This window comes from Eublepharis macularius, chromosome 4, assembly GCF_028583425.1.
Source record: "Eublepharis macularius isolate TG4126 chromosome 4, MPM_Emac_v1.0, whole genome shotgun sequence".
In the NCBI taxonomy this organism is placed as follows: domain Eukaryota; kingdom Metazoa; phylum Chordata; class Lepidosauria; order Squamata; family Eublepharidae; genus Eublepharis; species Eublepharis macularius.
In genome coordinates, this window is record NC_072793.1 from 157971510 (window position 1) to 157992147 (window position 20638).

Sequence of the window (20638 nt, forward strand, 5' to 3'; positions counted from 1 at the left end):
TCCAATCCGAGTCTGTGTAAATGGCAAGTGGGCTTTCTGGGGGCTCAAACTCAAGCACTGCCAGAAGCGCTTGCACCTCAGCCGCTTGGCTGGAATGGGGGCGGGCTGGACTTTTGAGGGTATGGGCGTCGCCCACTCGCACAGCGCCGTAGCCTGTCCGAGGGGAGCCTCCAACGTGAAAGGAGGAGCCGTCGCAGAACCAGCATGTGAAGCCGTTCTGTCGGGCTTCCTCTAGCGGGACTCCCCAAGTGACTGGCCAAACAACCTGCGGTGGCGGGTCCAGGGGGCACTCGTGCTCGGTCCTGGTTACTAACAGGCCATAGGGGGCTGGGGGCTCAGTGGTTTCCTTTTTAAATTCTACTCCGCGGTTAACCAGGGCCAGGGTCCACTGTGCTATGCGGGCGTTTGAGACTTGTCCATCTTGTATTTTGCCAGACAGAATATATTTGAGGGGCGTGTGAGTGGTTTGAACTATTGTGCGTGAGCCTCCTATGATAAATTCCCAATGGGTCAGACTCCAAACTAGAGCAAGGCACGTCTTTTCGCATGGGCTGAACTTGGTCTCGACCGGAGTTAGATTACGAGAGGCATAGGCTACTACTCTTGCAGTTCCGGCTTGCTGCTGGGTGAGCGTGGCTCCTATGCTCTTGTCTGACACGGCTAGCTGAATAAAGAATGGCTGGGTAACATCTGGATGGGCTAGGGCCGGGGCTGCGGCCAGGCTGCGTTTCAGTTCGGCTAAGGCTGTCTGTTGATCCGGTCCCCACTCCCAGGGAGTGTTCTTTTTGAGGAGAGCATAAAGGGGGCGAGCCTTGTCTGCAAAGGACTCGATGAAGTCTCGGGAAAAGTTAAAAGTTCCTAGAAGGGCTCTAAGGGAGGGGACGTCGGTGGGTGCAGGCAGCTTGGAAATGACCTCCATTCGCTGGGTGTCCGGGGTGCGACCCTCGGGTCCCAGGGTCAGACCCAGGTACTTAACACTGGTCTGAACCAATTGAGCCTTTTCCCTGCTTGCCTTGAACCCAGTTTCGCGGAGGATTTCCAGGACTTCCCTAGTGATCTGGCGGGCTAATTCTTCCGTAGCGGCATGGACTAAAATGTCATCCACGTAGCTCTGTACGTGGGGCCTCGAGGAGGGTTGGAGGCGTTCCCACATCTGAACTACATGGGCATGACAAATACTGGGGCTGGAGTGGAATCCCTGGGGTGTCCGCTTGAATGCGTATTGCTGGCCGCGGAAAGTGAACGCGAATTTGTACCAGCAAGACTCATGCAACCGGATGGAGTGGAAAGCGTTGGCCAGGTCTATGACAGAGTAGAACCGGGACCCAGCGGCAATGGCCGTCAGGATCTCGTTGTACTTGGCCACAACTGGGGCAACTGGAGGGGTGGTGGCATTCAGGGCACGGAAGTCGACCGTCATTCTCCAGGTCACTCCATCTGCTTTCAGTACTGGCCACAATGGGGCGTTGCAGATGGACTGCATCGGGAGTATGATGTCCCACTCAAGGAGTCCTTCTATGGTCTTGGCTATCCCTGCCTCGGCCTCGGCTGGGTACTTGTACTGTCTTTGGGGAGGGGGGTCCTTTCCTTCAATCAGGACGCAGGCGTCCTTCACTATCCCACACTCGGCCTTATCTGTCACCCAAACTTCGGGAAAGTCCTGAACCCAGGAGTCTCCTGTGATGGGGGCGAGAGGAAGGGGGGCCTTAAGGGCTGCACATCGATGGACTGCATTGACAAAGTCTGGGCCTCCCGGGATTCGCCACAGGAGCCCGTTTGCTAAGTCAATGGTCAGTCCCTCGGCTCGGAAGAACGGCATACCCAAAAGTCCATCGTCTTCTCCCCGGTTTGCGCATGCCGAAATCCGGGTGGCCAGGTTCCCAACGGAGAGGGGGATATCCTGCCAGACCGGGGATTCTTGCATGCCACCTCCAAAACCGGCGAGCTGCATGGTGGTGGGGGTCTGAGTTCCCTTTGTGACTAAGGTGGGCCGGAGTATATTAAGTGAAGCTCCGGTATCTATGAGGAGGGTGGCAGGCTTCTTCTTTTCCCCGGGAGTCCCGATCCCTGCCTTTACTGTCGGTCTCCCCCATGTGTCCGGCTTTAGTTTGGCAACTATGCCCACGGAGGGAGACTGGGACTCGGGGCGACCCTATTCTGATCCTGCACCCTGGTCGGTGGAAGCGGCGCTTCTCTAAAGGGGTTGTTGGGGCTCGGGCGTTCCCGGACCGCAGCTATCGGGGGACTTGAGAAGGGAGGGTCTGGCGGCAAAGGGGGCGCCGACGGGGGTACTGGGGGCTGCTGCTGGTCTTCCCACTCCATGATCGCCTTCATTAGAACGGACGTGGGCTTTCCATCGAATAGCTCCATGTTCGCTCCAATGTTTTTGAGGCGCATCCACAGTTCCCAACGGAGGGGGTCCCTGGACTGGGGCGTGCTGCCACGGTCCCGGTAGCCCTCGTGGTCGCCCTGTGATGCTCCCCAAGCATTAGACTGATCTGGAGGCGGGTAGACCTGATGGTTGTACGGGTGCGATGCTCGAGAATGGGAAGGGGCTAGGGGCGCATCTTGCGGTCGGGGCTCGTGGGGTCCCTGCTGGGAAGAGGAACCGTAACTCGGGGTGGGCGCAAAGGAAACTCCCGAGCGGTAGTCCCTTGGCCCTCTCCCCCGGTTGAAACTGCTACTCCTTCCCCTCAGGATTCCTCCCCTTGCCTCCGAGTACGAGTTGCGTCCCTGCGGTCGGTACTGGGAGTGGGGGCCATGGTTGGCATAAGTGACTGCGCTTATCGGCTCGCTCTCCTTCCTACGGGAGGCCGGGGACTTCGCATGGCGGATGGCGCCGGTTTCTCGCAACAGGCCGGCAATGCTCCTGATGCGAGCTTCCAGGTCTCCCCATGAGATGCTCCCGGGCTCTACTCCTGCCAGGGCCAGGCGAGTGGTGCTATTGAGACCATCGATAACAGCTCTTCTGAACTCTAGCTCATCGAAGTCGGGCACATCGCTTGCATCTAGGTCCACCTCGTCTGCTAGCTCAGCGAGAAGCTGCTTCCTAGCTAAGTATGCCTCTGGGTCTTCTCCGGGCTTTTGGGACTCTGCAATGTACAGGGCTTTTAAGCTTAGTATGAAATTGACGCGTTCGGCGCGCCACTCAACTGCTCTTCTCTCGTACTCTTTTTCCTGTTCGGTTAGCTTAGTCCTGAGAGTCTGGATTTCTAGACGCAAAGCGTCCTGCTCTCGTTCTGACCTCTCTTCTAACTCCTCCTGCGCTGTGTGCAACTTACTAATGAGGGACACGCTGTCCTGTAGGGCAGTGAAAGTTGCCCAGGCTCCATATCTGTCCTTTTTGCTCGATCTAGGTTTCTCCTTGTCACAAAAATCTTGGAAGGCACTCCTAACTATCTGGAGCGGGTCGGGTCCCTTGAAGGAACCGGCTTCCCAGGGGCAATCTCCCTTCTTCACTAGCCACTTCTCCAGGCGGGGCACGGTGGGGTTTGCCTGGTACATTTTTTCATTTAGGGCTGATCTCGGGGGAGGTTAAAGAGTGGATCAGCGACACCAGGGGTGGGGTGATTAAAGCTGCTCAGGGGTTTTAACAACTTCTTCCTCTCTATGTTCCTTTTGGGAGGTTTATCCTTCCCTCAGGTCCTCAAGGGTTTTTACCAGGGGGTTTTAAGGTCCTACTTTTAGGTTCACAAGGGTATTCTAAGGGTCCTACACTCGGTTCTTCTCCACCGGGGGAGAAGGAAAAATTCCTATTCCCGTTTCAAGCTTGCCTACAAGCCACGGGACCAGGAAAAGTTTACTGGCTCAGAGGGTGCTCCCAAGCTCTCTAAGCCCAAGAACAAAAACGCTCAGTGCTTCCAAGCCTCTGCTCAGAAGCCAAAGCTCAGGGGTCTCCCAAGCCTATATTCGGAAAACCAAAAAGTGTTCCCAAGCCTCTGCTCAAGAACTGCTACTAAGGGGGTCTCCCAAGCCTCTGCTCAGGCAACCAGAAATGCTCCCAAGCCTCTGCTCAGAAGCCAAAATGCTCTCAAGCTCTCTGCCCAAGAACTGTACTCAAAGTGTCCCCAGGCCTCGTGCTCAGAGACAAACGGTTAAACTGTCTCCAAGCCAAGACCAAAAGATTGAATGCGCTCAAGGACTGCCTCTGCAAGTCCCCAAGCAAAAGTGCCCAGGAGTAAAACTATGGTACTCCCAAGCGGAAAAAGCGCTCAAGAGTTCAAACAACTCCCAAGCAAAAATGCGCCCAAGAGTCCTACTAACTCTCAAGCGAGGTGCGCCCACGAGTCTGACTTAAAACTCGCAAGCGGAAAGGCGCCCAAGAGTCTACCTTAAAACTCTTAAGCACGGTGCGGCCGGCTGCCGCGGGGCTTCAGGAACCTGGCTTTAGATTCCCAAAGCTAAACTGACCAAACAGACTAACGATCCCTTCACGTTTCCTCCGGAGCGGGGATTGAAGCCTAAGTGCTGGCAGGAACGGGGTTTGGACGGACTTAGGGGAGACGGGGGAGGGCGGAAGAGAATTTTATATGTGCTGCTTCAGGATGTATATATATCTATAGAGCCTACTTCTGGGATCCCACCCACATAGACGCGTTTAGGCGGCCCGGAAGGTGGCCAGGAACTTCACCAGTTCAGAGGTCCTCACCCACAGTACACCGGTTATAACGGCTGGAGGGCCTCGCGGTGCACCACAAAAGGCAAGTAGTCCAAAGCTGGCTGAAGGAGGAAATGGGGGAAAAGCCAACCCACAAGATAGAAATGCTCGCTAGAGCCACACACACTCACACTTTTAATTCCCTGAGCTAAATTGCGCTCTTTACACTGAGGTCTGGAAAATTTTCCTCTAAGTCAGTTCGCTGAAGACACGCGTGTCGACTCACGTGCATTCACACGAACTGGGTTATGCCCGCATTCTCCACCAGTAAACTGTTACCAGAACTGCTCTTTATTATAATGGGGAATTAGCTGTAGCAGTCTGTAACTTAATATTAAGCGCGGATCATAACCTATGTATACAGAGGTCCCGATCCCAGACACTCTAGTGAAAAAGAGGCAGACTACAAATAAGTTCCAAACACGTGTATTTAGTGTGGCGTAAGCCTAAACTTGCACAAGCATACAAGAGAACACACAAGATCTAAGAAATACAGAGTAGGAAATACAGAGACGTTCGCATTAGCGGGTTCCCAACGATGATAGGGGGAATACTCACTTATCCTGAAGCGAAGCAGAGACACAACAGCGAGGGGGGTGGCCCAATGCCAGCACTGGAACCACAGACGGACAGCAAGGAGGTCTGGATAGGGAATGGCCGAGGCACCGAGTGGTCTGGGAGACCAGCTTAAATACCCCAAAACGTACCCTGGGGCTGGTGCTGTACTTGGTGGTTCTCACAGATTAAAACAAAGGGTCTAATGGGCTACTGAATGGCTTGGATGGGCCACTTTGGTAATCAGATTGTGATAAGTGACACCTCAGGAAGAGGGGACAAAAGAGGGAGGGGGAAATCCAAGTGGGCTGAAAGGATGTTCCAGCGGACAGGGCTTGTCCTGATGTCATCAGCTTCTGGAATGCTGAGGTTTCTTTGAGATGCATTCTCTAAGTGCTTGGGATGGTCGGCACTTAGTTCTTCTCCGGGGCGGCTCCTAAGATATGCAGAGCGGGGCGAGGGGCTCTCGCTGCGGACGTGGTGTGCCCGCTTCGCCGAAATGGCTTCCCAAAGCAGTCTTCTTCCCAGGGTCTTCTGGCTGCCTGAGAACATGGATGCCGGCTGGGCATAGCTGGGGCTGGTTAGCAGGCTGCCCGGTAGCGAGGGCAAGCTCGGGGACCGGCCCGCGGGAGGTTCCAGGCGGGAACTGACCAGGGAGCGCCTAGCCAGGCTCGCTGGAGGTTTCCCCGGCGGGCGCCCGGCTGCTAGCAGCGGCTTGGGCCCATATGAGGCAGGCTTCCATGGAGGCAGGGGGAACAACACTTTAAAACACAGTCCAAGGCAAAGAACAGGCACGGTCCGTGGCAGATGGCAATGCCGGCACGGGGCACACTTGTGACAGAGTCCAAAGGTCACACTGGGAAATCCAGATACAGGTCAGGGCAGGGTTGCCCAGAAAGAGAGTCCTTTGTGCAGTTATCCAAACATGGAGTCAGTAAACTACACAGTCTATAGCAGCAGCAAGGCAATTGACACGCAGGCAGGAAACTGACACGTGTATCAGAACACACACGTGCAAAGCAATCTTTGGTGTAGCAGTAAAACAGCAATGCAGGAAACTTTAACACAGTCCATGGCAGGCTTTAAAGCAGGGGAGGGGGCCTACTTGGCAACACTTGAGTTCTAATTGAATACTTTTACAAAATAGCTATTTTTGTCAAACAAATTTTATTGAAAATAGTTATAGGCAGGGCTTTTTTTCAGCTGGAATGCAGTGGAACGGTGTTCCGGAACCTCTTGAAAATGGTCACATGGCTGGTGGCCCCGCCCCCTGAACTCCAGACAGAGGAGAGTTTAGATTGCCCTCCGCATCACAGCACGGAGGGCAATCTCAACTCCCCTCTGTCTGGAGATCAGGGGGCAGGGCCACCGGCCATGTGACCATTTTCTCTGAGGACAACCCACTGAGTTCCACCACCTCTTTTCCCAGAAAAAAGCTCTGTTTATAGGAAAAGAGTACGCCAAATGATGATTTCAGGGTTAGCCCCTATAAAATAATATTGTGATTGCAGGGAGCTAAGGGACTAGTGAGCCAAGTGATCAGAACCGCTAGCCACTAGTATTTTTATATGATTATTTTGGCATGTATTTTGCCTCTAACTAACTTTTTAGTTCAGGTTTAATGAAAATGATATACCAAATGCAAAAGGGTAGAAAAAATGTTTTCCCTGTTCTGGTAGACATGGCCATTGTAATTCCACACTGCACACTCAGGAATTTAGATTCAACTTGATGCATCTCTTCTGCTTGCATCGCCCAAATATTGTAACACCAAAAATGGTAATAAACTAGAGCCCTCTGAAGAAGCTCTTATCTACCTTGCATTTGAGATGGAAGATTCCGTTTTCCACACTCTTTCTTTTGCTTGAAGTTGAGCACCATGTAGCCTTCCTCATCTTCCACCATTTGGAACGATTCTCTTGGGATTGAGTCCTCAACAAATGAAATGCCTCCTAATTGGAAGAAGACTGAATGGAGTAGTGTGTACTCTAGGATTGCCAGCCTCCAGGTGGTGGCTGGAGATCTCCTGGAATTACAACTGATCTCCAGGTGACAGGGATCAGTTCCCCTGGAGTAAATGGCTGCCATGGAAGGTGGACTTTATGGCAGAATAGCCAGCTAAAGTCCCTCCCCTCCCCAAACCCTCCCCTCTCCAGGCTCCTCCCTCTAAATCTCCAGGAATTTCCCAACCAGGAGCTGGCACCCTTGCTCTTCTGATCATCAAATTCAGCTCTGCATGGAAAGCGAATCCTGTGCTCATTCGGCAGCACATATACTAAAATTGGAATGATACAGAGGAGAAAGCAATACTGACCACTGTTTAAAGGCAAAGAAGAGAACCGCACATTGCTGGGCTCTTGACTGTCACCTGCTTTTGTTTCCATAAATTATGGTTTGCACATGTTAAAAGTTACACTTGGTAAAAACAGAACTTTGTATTTTGGGAAAATACATGAATAAACATGAGTTCCCTGCAACTGTTTATGGCTGTTGGGAAAGTAAATTGGGACCTCATGTGTTAAAACTTGTCATGTCTAGTTTGGGTTTTAGATACTGACCCACCAAGGGTATCCAAAAGAATACTTATAGGGTAGAATTGATTTAAAAGGAAACCTAGAGTAAAATGGGGGGAAATTATTAATATGCTAATCCTTAAAAAATCCTTTATTTTAGGGCCATACCATCAAATATGTTGAAAATTGCCAGTAATATGGGCTGTTTTCACACTACTAACCTGCTTCCGTCACGTTGTGAAACATTGTGCAAAAAACATGGAAGATAGCGTCTTCTTGCGAGAGATTTGCGTGACATCGCAAGAGTTTCGCACGACATCGCACAAAACTCTCGTGAGAAGATGCTATCTTCCGCGGTTTTTGCGCAATGTTTCGCAACGTTACGGAAGCAGGTTAGTAGTGTGAAAACGGCCATGTTTTGACTATTTGTATTAATTTTATTCTACCTAGAAAGCATGAGATGCCAGTAAGAGAGTACTTATGCACTGATAAGGCTAAAGGTAAGTTTTCTTCATGAGACACACAGACACTTCCTGGGGCCATTTCAAGTTGAGAAAATAGTAGCACTGCTCACCTTAAAATGAACACACATACAATCAGTGTATAGTGTACACTTTTTAAAATATGTTTATTGCTGAGTAATTCTTGTGCTGCAGATAAACTTTCTCTTCATACAGATCCTGAAAAAAAATCACACAGATTCTGAAAAGAAACCTCATATTATTGTAATGGGTTCTGTGAAAATTAGATGGCACTGGTTCTGTCCAAGTACTCATTGGGACCTGACTCATAGAACCATAGAGTTGGAAGGGGCCTCCAGGGCTCCTCTCCCTGCCTTCCCAGATTGCCTACTGGTGGTAGGCAATCTCCTGGGGGTTTAGTTTGTTGAGAACTGCCCCCCCCCACGTCTCACCAAAGCAATTCTCTTTTCTGTTCACAACTCTGACCCCCTCTTTCTGAGCTAAAAATACACATGGGATTGTGGTTAAAGATAAAGGCATTAATTCTGGAATGTGCAATGATGCATTTGAATGGAAGTGTGAGAAGAAAGCTGTTGTCCTCTGTTTTAAAACACAAACCATTTCACATTATTCTAGGTTAACTTGCCATAACCCTTCCCTCCCCCATTCCATGGTGTACTGTCAAGTACAAACTGAATTTAACAGGGTTTGTTGCCCCTGAAAGAAGAACAATTTTGCTGTCTAGCTTAAGCTTTCTTTGGAATGGAGCCCACTTCCTCAAATACACAAGCGGGATACTCCACAATCACACAGAGATTTGAAAAATGCAAAGAACTTACCCTATTTCCACTTCTTGAACATAGATTCAAAGGGCGTACACAATTCACAGTTATATCACCAGCTATATCACAGGCAAAGTGAACAGGAGCTCTGTACCAGTTTGTAGCGGACAGATTGCTACTGTACTTGCATCAGTAAAGTCATCACACATTGTGTCTTTACAAATTGGAGAACAGCATATAGAAACAATGGCAATTGGAAAATATGGAAAAATTAGAAGCGGAGTTGGATCTTTTGCCATTTTAAAACTTGGTGTATTTCATACTGAAGTTAAAGTTAAATAATTGATGTTCATTGGTTTGTATGAGAAACACATTTCTAGAATTTTTTCCTCTGTCAATGGCACAGGGCATTTGTTTTCTCCAGGTTGTTGACAACCCTGCCATTTCACATCACCATTTTTGGAAACAAAGGCCAGTGTCAGCCTTCAGTGGGTAACAGCCTGACAGAGGAGGCAAGAAGAGGTCAAGTGGTCAGAGGCCCAGCTATTTGCTGTGTGATTTGCTTCCTTTCCTCTGAGAAACAGTCAGGGCTGCTTCTTTGAAACAACTGAGTTTGGTACTCAGGGAAGCACTCTGTTTTTCTCAGCCCCTTCCACTGCTGGGGAAGAGACATTAAAGGAAATCTTTACACATGGAAGATGAAGAAAACAGCATGGCTCTTAATTTCCAGTCAATAAGAGGTCAGAAGAGACACGACTCCAGGCCACCAGTGCAAGGTAAGTCCAGCTTCCTTATGATTTGGAGGTTTCAAGGATGTAAGCATTTGGTAATTCCAACAGGTATGGGGATCTCACAGTAGAAGAATGATGATCTGTTAAGTGCCTAGGGGTTATATTAGATCCAACATACTTGATGAAGAAGTAAGTTAATGTAGCTGCAGAAAAACTCCTTCCAACTCAGAGCCTCCCTACAAGTGACATCTTACATGTGAACAGCACTTGATCATTTTCGCAAGTCTTTCTGGGAATTGAAGTCCCTCTCCCCCACCCCTTTTCTTTCTGTTCCTTCCCCTCTCTGTTAGAATGGCTGCCTGGAGAGCCGGAGAAAGCCTGCTTTTGCAAATCGCTCCTCCAGTCACAAGCCTGCTCTCAATGATCTTTGGGGGTGGGCAGCTGCGACTTTCTCAGCTTTCTCCAGAGCATCTCCCCCCACCCCCCAGCAAGACGATTAGCAAAGTTGCAGCTGCCCACACCCAAAGATCACTGAAAGGACACTAGCACTTCACCGACATGTCAGCTTTCTCCAGAGCATCCCCCACCCCCCAGCAAGACGATTTGCAAAAGCTGCTATCATAGGCTTTCTCCGTCTCTTCAGGCAGGCATTCTAACAGAGAGGGAAAGGAACAGAAAGAAAAGGGGTGGGGGAGAGGGACTTCAATTCCCAGAAAGACTTGCGAAAATGATCAAGTGCCGTTCGCATGTAAGATGTCACTTGTAGCGAGGCTCTCAGTCTAGCCTGCCATGGCCTTGACACAGCCACCTGGATCCACACCACATGAACACTGAGAGCAGAACCACAAGTGACAAAAGGCACAGATTGGACACTTGTCAGCTCCCCTCAAGTTTTGATGGGAAATGTAGGCATCCTGGTCTCGCAGCTTGGCTCTCTGACTGCTGTCCAATGGACTTTTCAACTGTCACTTGTCCAACATTCCGCAAAGCTGCCTACATTTCCCATCAAAACTTGAGGGAAGCTGACAAGTGTCCAATCTGTGCCTTTTGTCACTTGTGGTTCTGCTCTGAGACTCTCATAGAGTCAAGCTACAAGTGACTTTTTTCACGCGTAGAACACTTGTTCGTTTTCATAAGTTTTCCTGGGAACTGAAGTCCCAGTGTCCTTCCCCTCTCTGTTAGATTCGCTGCCTGAAGAGCCAGAGAAAGCCAGCTGCAGCAGCAGCTTTTGCATATTGTTCCTCCAGTCACAAGCCTGCTCTCCACCATCTTTGGGGGTGGGCAGCTGCAGCTTTCTCCCTGGGCGTCTTGCTCCTGGGGAGCTGCTCTGGATTTGCAAAAGCTGCAGCTGCAGCCGGCTTTCTCTGGCTCTTCAGGCAGCGATTCTAACAGAGAGGGGAAGGACACTGGGACTTCAGTTCCCAGGAAAACTTGCGAAAATGATCAAATGTTCTACGCGTGAAAAAAGTCACTTGTAGCTTGGCTCATTGAGAGAAAATCTAAGTCAACTTGGAGACTCCAGCTGGTGCTGAATGTTGCAGCTCAGCTGTTATCAGGAGCTTAGTGGAGCATGTATATTACTCCCATTTGGCAGTCAATCAAATGACTGTCCATCAGTTAATGGCCTCATTTCAAGGAACTGACTATCACGTGGCCTTGGTCCCTCATATCTATGGAACCACCTCTTTCTCTAGGCCCTGCCATGGCAGCTTTGCTCTTCTGAACAGGGCCTTCTGCAGGTACCACCCTGAAAATGGGCAAAATCACCAACTACCCATACATGTACATTCTCTGTGGTGACCCCCCCCCCATATATATATTATGGAATGGCCTACATAAAGAGGTAAGGAAAGCTCCCGCTCCCTTACCTCTTCATGGAAGTTTGGACTGTTTCAAAATCCTCACCTCTAGTTTAAAGAGTTTCTCAGCTACAGCCTGCCAGACTTCTATATCTCACTATCCAAATCACTGCAGGATGCAGTAGACATCGTGGGATCTGCCTGACAGTTGTGGTCAAATGGCCAAAAGCAAATAAATTGAAATTGAACCCAGACAAGACAGAAGTGCTGCTGGTCGGGAAGGCAGAGATCTTGAAGGACATTGTACTCCCCACTTTCAATGGAGTTTGCCTGATCCTTGCAGACTTGGTTAAATGCCTAGGGCTTATACTGGATCTAGTGCTACTGCTAAAAAGGCAAGTTAAGGCAGCTGCAAAAAATGATTTCTATAAACTCCGTCTAGAAGATGATCCCCTACCTTAACACAGCTGATCTGGCCACCTGAATCCTTGCCATGGTAATATCGAGATTTGCCTAGGTCTCCCCTCTAAGTTAACTTGGGGACCCAAGTTGGTGCAGAATGCCTCAGCTCACTTATCAGGAACTAGGTAAAGCATGTCTATTACTCCCCTTCTGCGGTCACTCCTTGGCTACCCATCAGTTACTGGGCTCAGCTCAAGATTTTGGCTAGCATATACAATGTTCTTCACAGCCTTAGAGACTTACATCTTCAGGACCACCTTTCCTTCTATGTTCAGCCATGATAGCTTCATTCATCTGGCCTTTGGAGGGTGCTACCCGGCAAATGGGCAAGATCAATTTCTGTCTGTACATATCCCTTCTCTGTTGTAGCCTGCACCCTGTGGCTGGCTGAAGTGGTCATGAAGTAGGGTTCCAAGTGGGAGTGGGGGATCCTCGCAGCCAGAGGCCCCTTCCTGCTGCTGCTTAGCTGCATGATGGAAGAAAATTAAAGGCAAAATGGGGGGGCACCTTCCCTACGTGCTGATATCACTTCCCATTGACCGGATGTGATGCAAGCATGTCACCGGAGACACTGCAGCATTTGGTTAAGCTATAGAGTTCTGCCCAAATACTAGAACATCCCCAGTAACATGCAGAAGTCACTTCCACTCACACAGGAAGTGATATCAGTGAGTTGCACATGACTTCATTACATTGCCAGCGAGGGCCCTGCTGCCTCAGTGAGTCTCCCACACCAGCTCCCATGCTTCTGTTGTACTACAAACTTTGTAGAATAGAATTGTTCAGGAGGGCATTTTTAAAAAAATAATAGGGTTGTATTATAATAGAATGGTATAAGAAGACGCTTTAATAATAGGGAACAGGAGGGCAGACTATACTACTGGGTATAGTATGTATTATTTGTTGCTTTATGTATTATCTTGATCTCACTGCACCGTTTTCTACTCTTGTAATACCATTTTCTGCATTGTTTTAATATATGATGTCTAATAGTGAATTCTTTGTTTCAGATTTCTGCAATCCTGGTCCTATTACATTGCTTATTAAATGTCTCATCCTCTTGATTAGATTGCTTACACTGTGTAATCTGCCTTGAGTCTCATTGATAAAGGCAGACTATAAATAAAGCAAACAAATAAATAAAATTCCTGCACAACTCATTTGCATGATGGGCAAAATATTTTCTGGTCACTTGCATTTGGTAATTTGTTCTAATGAAGCCTAAATGAAATAAAGACGTTGTGTTAAAAACACAAAATTGGCAAAAAGCATGAAGGATGAATATTAAAATTGCTTTGCTAAGTCAGACCCATTTAGTTTAGCAGCCAGCCCTATTTTAGGAGTTCTGGTGGCTCACAAAAAGGTGGGTTTGCCAACAAAAATATCTGGCCCCTTGAATAGATGCTTAATGTAATGCCATTTATGAGGTGATATAACCTAAAAATAGAGTGTGGGGGGGATCCTGAAGGGTAACCACTCATTGGCTCTGTATATTCCTGGAATCAACTGTTTCTATGCCAGAAAGTTTTAGTGGACAGCAAAAGTATTTAACCTTTAATAGATGCTTAATGCAATGCCATTTATGAGGTGATGTTATTTACTTCCATGCTATAAAAATCTTCATCTACCCATTTCCATGCACAAAACACTATTACAGGACCAGGATACTTTTCTTTAGCCCAGTTGGCAACCCTACAAACAAGCCATGATGGCAATGTTCTTCTGTTGTTAACTGCTGATATCTGGAAACTGATGAAAAGGGGAAGCTCTTTCAGAAAATAGAGATTGACTTTTGGCTTTTGTAGCTGCTGACTGCTGGGCATTCTCTATATATGAAGGTGCTACTGTAGTGGTACAGAGGTCCAATTCACATTTTGCTGTCAGCAGTGTGTTCAGTAAGTGTTCTTACTGAAGGCACAAACAGCATGTTCCTATGCATCTTTGTTATTTGTCATGGCCACATGAGATTAAACCAGGTTTAACTATGGCCATTTCCACACACGTTGAATAATGCACTTTCAATGCACTTTTGCAATCCTTTTGAAGTGGATTTTTTGTTCCACACATGGAAAATCAGTTTCAAATGTTCACTAAAGAGTATTGAAAGTGGATTATCCAACGTGTGTGGAAGCAGCCTCAGTAATCCGCCTTGAGTCTCAGTTAGAAAGGCGGACTATAAACGGCATTAAATAAATAAATAAATAAATAAATAAATAAATAAATAAATAAATAAATAAATAAATAAATAAATAAATAGTGAACTAAATCCCTGCTTTGGGGCTGGATTTGTTTGCATGTTTGAATTGGGGCTGGATTCAAGCAAGAGCTATGACACAGAAAAAGCTATTCATGGATCTACAGCATTTTTCTTTTGAGTGGCAGATACATCAGCCATGTAACTTGTAAATCATGCCTAAGAAACTGCACTGAAAATCCCCAGATCAGCCCTGAACTCAGAAATGGCCTTAATGAAAAATGATCTCTCTGGATGCATTTCTTGGAGTGAAAATCTTTTTCCAAATTTTAACTTTTGTAGACATGCTGCTGAAACAACCCCGCAGGTATCGGACCACTGCAAGAATTGGATGTGCTGTGATGCTCCTTTTAATTGGAGCTATGATAGTACAGCGTATTTGGGGTAAGTATGATGCAGTAGAGTGATGGACAAAAACCTGGGACACCTTAGACCAAACTCTGTCTCTGAGCCTAACATATTTCACAGGGTGGTTGTGTGGATAACGTGGAAAGAGGAGAGAACCATGAACTCCTTGGTGAGCTCGTAAAATCCCTCAGATACATTCAGTCACATAGTGGCAATCCTGTGTTGTTGCAGCAGCTGCTGCTGAAGCAACTTTTTAAAAATTTGCACAGCCAATCAGATCTCCAATGGCCAATCAGACAGGGCAGAATCTAGGGTTGCCGGCACCCAGGGCAACCCTAGTCGGACCCCTCACGCTCGCGCTATGCGGGCGCGTGCTCCCAGTGCTGCGTGATGATGTCACTTCTGTGACATCATCACGCAGGGCAGAGTGTGCCACCCGCGCGGTGTACCAGCGGAGGCAGTGTGCAGAACTGGGCAGCCGCCCAATCCATTCGCCTCCTCTCAGGACAGGGAGCGGCTGGCCATCCCCTGTCCTGCAGGGTAGGCGAAAGGCACGGGCAGCCTCACAGCCCCCCTTGCTGCCTTTTGCCTGCCCTGCAGGACAGGGGACACGTGGCAAGCCAACCACCCCCTGTCCTGCACGACAGGTGAAAGGCAGCGCGGGGGGATGGGAGGCTGCCCACGCTGCCGCCCACGCGTGCCCAGCAGCTGGCAGCTGCTCCTGACGCCCCCCTCCCTAGCAGCACCAGGGGCAAACTACCCCCCTGCCCCCCTCGATCCAGCCCTGCAATCAGAAGCCCTGCTGGACAAAAGCCCAGCTGCCACCACCCACTTTCTAAAAACACTAGGCAGGGCCCAGGAAAGGTGTTGGTGGGCACCATATTGGTGACCACTGTTTTAATTCAACAATTATTTTTAACTAACAGGTGCTGACTGCTGGACAAGTCTGCCACATCTGACTAAAATCCACAGTTTCAACATTTATATTGTTTTTCCTGATAATCTTGTTCAATGTATAATACCAAGAATGTACTATTTTATAAAAATAGCGGTGGTGATGATTCTTGTAATGAGAACGGAAGATTGTTAATATTGTCTGATAAATGTTGGAATGTATGACACGTTCAGTTTTTGTTATTAATAATCACCTAAAAGGGCATTATTTGAAGCTTTTCAGATGAGGCAACCAATGAATACCACAGAGAAAGACAGTGTCTCCAAGGAAACTGCCATCAATGGTACAGAAAATAAGTCTGACCTGGAAAAATCTGCATCTTGGTTTCAGCGTTTTTTCTGTCAGCCACTCAACATAAGACTCAAAGGTAACAAGTGGAAGGACCCACAAGGACTTTCAGGAGGGGGGGTATCATTTCCACCTTCCCCATCATGTCCTCTTTCCCTTCCCTGACCCCCATAGCCTCATCCCATTTTCCTGCTTCCTTCTCTCCTTCCCACCCACCTTTGTCTTTTCTCCTACCTTTTCCTACTTGCCCCTGGCAGCTTCTCCTGTATGGCCCAATTGTGTGGTGCTGGTTGAGTTGCCTGGTGGGCAACTTGCAAGGAACCAACAATTTACCAGGTTTATGTCCATCGTGAACAAGCTCCAGCTTGTTCCATCTGAATTAAGTTTAAAACTGATTCTATGAGTTTTATTTATTAGCATTATAATTCCACCACTATGAAAATAAATTCAATATTAAAAATTATAGTGTCCTTCTCCCTCATAACCCCTGTTTAAGTACCAGCCAAAATCAGAAGTTCTTGTGTGGTACGAGGGAAGGAGTCAAAGTCAGACCTTCACAAACCTTTTCAAGTGTCATTCAGATCCCGTACTTGATTGTGTGGCTCCATCTATGTGTTTCAAAGTAACACAGCTATTTCTTTCACCAAATGCACAAAGCATAAATGTCAGATGTGAATCGTTAAAACCTTGGTATGTATGGGAAAATTGTAGCATTTAGCACAGGTTCAAGTACACACAATTACATGCTTCTATATATTTTCTTCCAGTTAACTCTACACACAAACTCTGCCCTCAGGACTGGTTCTTTTATGAGGACAAATGCTACTGGATCTCTAAAGAAAAAGGAAGCTGGAAGAAGAGTAAGGAAGACTGCACAGCTAGATCATCTCAGATGCTGGTGATGCAGAAACAGAAAGACATGGTGAATATTGGCCAAGCTACAAGTGACAAAAGGCACCGGGTGGACACTTGTCAGCTTCCCTCAAGTTTTGATGGGAAATGTAGGCATCCTAGTCTTGAAGCTTGGCTCTCTGACTGCTGTCCAATGGACTTTTCAACTGTCACTTGTCCAACATTCCACCAAGCTGCCTACATTTCCCATCAAAACTTGAGGGAAGCTGACAAGTGTCCAATCTGTGCCTTTTGTCACTTGTAGTTCCGCACATATATTTACTACCTTCCGCTCACCCCCATGCCAGCCTTTCTTTAGTTTTGCATAGTTGTTACAGAGCAAAAGAGATTAAGGTAAAGACAAATATTGTTCACTTGTTTTGTATATCTACTTAGTTGCTTTTCTACTAAAAAAATTCTCAAAGAAACAAAATGAAAGAATATTACTACTCTTTGAGAGTGTTTGGAGAAATTGCAGGCTTTTGAACTGCCAGGGAGGGGGCTTGTTTTCCTGGCTCTTTGGAAGATGTAGAAATCAAGATGAAACCTGTAGTTACTTCAGCAACCTCTAGTGGAATGATGTCTGTCAACATTAAAATGTCAACATTTCTACAATAACCAAGCAGCAAGACAGCCATTAAAAGAGGACTAAAACAGCAGTTAATACAAATAGAGCAATAAAACCATCAATTAGCATGAAAGTGTAGGAAAACAAAAACATCTTTACCTGTCACCTGAATTTCAAGAGAATTGATATCAGGCAACTAGGCACAGAAAGAGATATTCATTAATAAGGTGCCATCATGGATTAAGCTCTGTAGCATATTGATTTATTTATTTTTGGCCGGGACAGACTGAGGATTGTTAAGAAAAATCTATACAACCTCTTTCTCTCACAAAGCACAATTCTGAAAAAAAACCTTTAAACTTTAAAACAGCACAACTGGAATAATTATTCTGTTTACAGGCTTCTTTTATCCAATGTGTTAATGAAGAGATGCAGTTGCTCTGGATTGGACTACAAGCCATGCTCCCTGAACAAAAATGGACCTGGGTGAATGGGTCCCCTTTAGATGACAAACAGTGAGTTTTGCCTCCTATCATTTAGACTGAATTCCTATGCATATATACAGATATCCACAGTGGGACTTATTTCTGAATTAACATGGTTAGGTCAGAAAGAGATTCAAAATAGAGCTGGGCACGAACAGGAAAAAAACCGAACACGATGTTTGTTGTTCGTTGCCATCCACGAACAAGGATTCACGAACATCGACGGACATGACATGTTCACGAACATGTTCGTAGTTGGAGGTTCGTGGGAGCCAGAACACCCCCTTGGGACTTAGCTGAACTTGAAACGGGGAAAGGAGAGTCCATGGGTCTCCCCCTTTCATGTTATTTTCTCTTCACAGTGACAAAAACTGGACTGTCTGCTGGAAGCTACTTTGAGGGGTTACAAACTGACCTTCCCAATGTCCAATACCCACCAAATTTGCAGGGGACATAGTCCTCACTGTCCTCTGAAGACCCCCCCAAGTTTCAGAGAGATTGCACCCCGGGAAAGGCATGATTCATGGGTCTCCCCCTTTCATGTCATTTTCTCTTCACAGTGGCAAAAACTGGACTGTCTACTGAAAGCTACTTTGAGGGGTTACAAACTGACCTTCCCAATGTTCAATACCCACCAAACTTGCAGGGGACATAGTCCTCATTGTCCTCTGAAGACTCCCCAAGTTTCAGAGTGATTGGACCCTGGGAAAGCCATGATCCATGGGTCCCTCCCTTTCCTGTCATTTTCTTTTCACAGTGGAAAAACTGGACTGCCTGCTGGAAGCTACTTTGGGGGGTTAAAAAGCAGAAGGAAAGCCAAAAGGAGTTCAGACAGTCCAGGCCTATGTTGCCAGGAGAACTGATTGAAAGGCGCCAGACTGTCTGGCTTTATGAACAGCTGATAAATGCCACGAAGAGGGCTTGGAATGAACACATGTTCGCCAGGAACGGGGCCTCATGATTCTGAACAGCTTGCTCACGAACAGCGGATTGGGCTGTCCATGGCTTTTATTTTGTATTGCTGTTCGAGCCCATCTCTAATTCAAAATGGGGACCTGCAACAAACTGTTGCATTTTTTCAACCTTATTTCTCAAGTACTCTTTAAATTCAGTATCGTGTTGAAAGGGCACTTTGAGTCATGAATTATGGAGTAAATGGGAAGCAAGTTAAAAAAAACAATCCATGACTTTTTGTTTTAGATCACCACTTGTAAGTTCACAGTCTTACAAGTTACACAGTCTTTATTTATTTCATTCACTGGAAAATTGAAAACAACTCCCAGGGGAAAAATAAAAAACAACCTGGACCTCCACCCTTTTTTCCAGATTTTTTTTTAGGCCTTCACATCTAGACAGTTGACATATGGCACTTTCCTGGCCAGGGTGGGGGGGGAGAATTTCACACTGGCCGAATCCACACTCACTCACCATCCGCTTATCTTGCGCAGTCGTGGCAATCGGGTTCATTCTGCTACCATGCTGTGCATCATCACATTCACCCTTCCAGTGCGTCTTCATGGCGCAATCATTTCTCCACACACCACTGAGTAAAGCGTTACAGTGGGTGGTTCCATCCTCCACTGTCAGAATTGACAGCGCACATCACTTCCCCTTTTTTTTTTTAAAAAAAAGGTCAATTTTCCAGTATACCGATATTCTGACTTTCAAGAAACGACAATGTACCCTCCCCCTCATCTTTGATTGGCTCATTTTTTGCTCGTTTGGCTGGTTGGTATGGCAGGCAAATTTGAAATTAGATTGTCACATTAAAGGCATTGTCCAGAAATTCTGCTGCTCAGAGTAGTTTTCTGCTTTTTGTAGTTAACAACATGGATGCTCAGATTGTGATATTTCTGATGATGGCTCAGATTGTGGTGGGCATGCTTCGCAGCACAGCCACGTGACACCATGAGATGATGCATTCTGTCTTTCACACATGGCAGAATCTCCCACCTGTGTCCTAAGCTTTCAGGAATATATTTGTTTTCTGCACCTGCCATTTACTGGAGACGATCATTGTGGGAAATACAGGATTGCTTGGCTTGGCTCCTCGCGCTCTTAAAAATGGCGGGATACAGTAGGGAAACGGTCCCTGTGTGACATGTGCATGCTCTGGTGACCGTTTCTTTTCCTGTGCAAACCGATGCTCACTACAGTTGGTTTACCGGTATACCGACCTTTCAGCACTGTGCAAAAAAAAAAAAGGCGGGGAGAAAACGGATTTCCGCCACTATCACGTGGTTTGGAAGGAAGGCACAATTGTGGCGCGGTGATGGCGGGGAACACGCGGAATGGGAAAGCGTGTGAGTATTTGCATGAACAGCGCACCACTTGCGAAAAAGGCGCGGAAACAAAAAGGAAGTGTGAATTCAGCCACTATCTAAAGAAGTAGGACTGCAGTTTCTGAAGCAAAAATCTGCAAAGTTCCTCTATAAATACCCAGCTAGCAAATTAGCAAATATCATTATATGAAAATGCTAGAGATCTTCTCTTTTATTCCACAGATCACAAGAACTGGGCCCTGTTGAAACAAACAGCTGTGGTATGCTGAATGGAACTGAAATTATTTCTGAAGCCTGCAGTACTGTAGCCACATGGGTCTGTGAAACAGATACACTCAATAAAGACAATATTTAAAGGACAGAACACTGTCCTGGTTCTACCAGGGGTGATGACTGAATACTAGTGTGGTAGAGAAACAACAGAACTACCTCTGCTTCAACACACAGAGAGCTTTCAGTGTGAATTGAGCCCTCCACATGAACAGTTAAAATCCCAGTATGCACAGGTTCTCTCAAATAGGACAATAAGAATTGTGCTAACTGTGCTTCCTTGAGATTACTGGGAGATCTTGTGGAGGGCACTATTCATACACTGGTAGTTGTCTGT

General features: G+C 47.1%; 2 protein-coding genes across 2 annotated transcripts in view; one reads left to right on the top strand and one right to left on the bottom strand.

Moving 5' to 3' along the window:
• The window catches only part of LOC129327713 (killer cell lectin-like receptor subfamily B member 1B allele C), a 46108-nt gene extending 38991 nt beyond the window's left edge, over positions 1-7117 (bottom strand). Inside the window, exon 1 of the mRNA XM_054976468.1 lies at positions 7030-7117. Coding sequence (XP_054832443.1) covers positions 7030-7117 — 88 coding nt within the window. The remainder of the gene's footprint in view (positions 1-7029) is intronic.
• Positions 7118-9659: 2542 nt separating this feature from the next.
• On the top strand, positions 9660-20386 carry LOC129327714 (killer cell lectin-like receptor subfamily B member 1B allele A). The gene is made up of 6 exons (XM_054976469.1): positions 9660-9744; positions 14497-14598; positions 15732-15884; positions 16573-16742; positions 17664-17779; positions 20254-20386. Exons 1-6 carry the CDS (start codon positions 9660-9662, stop codon positions 20384-20386), a joined length of 759 nt encoding a protein of 252 aa, XP_054832444.1.
• The last annotated feature ends 252 nt before the right edge of the window (positions 20387-20638 follow it).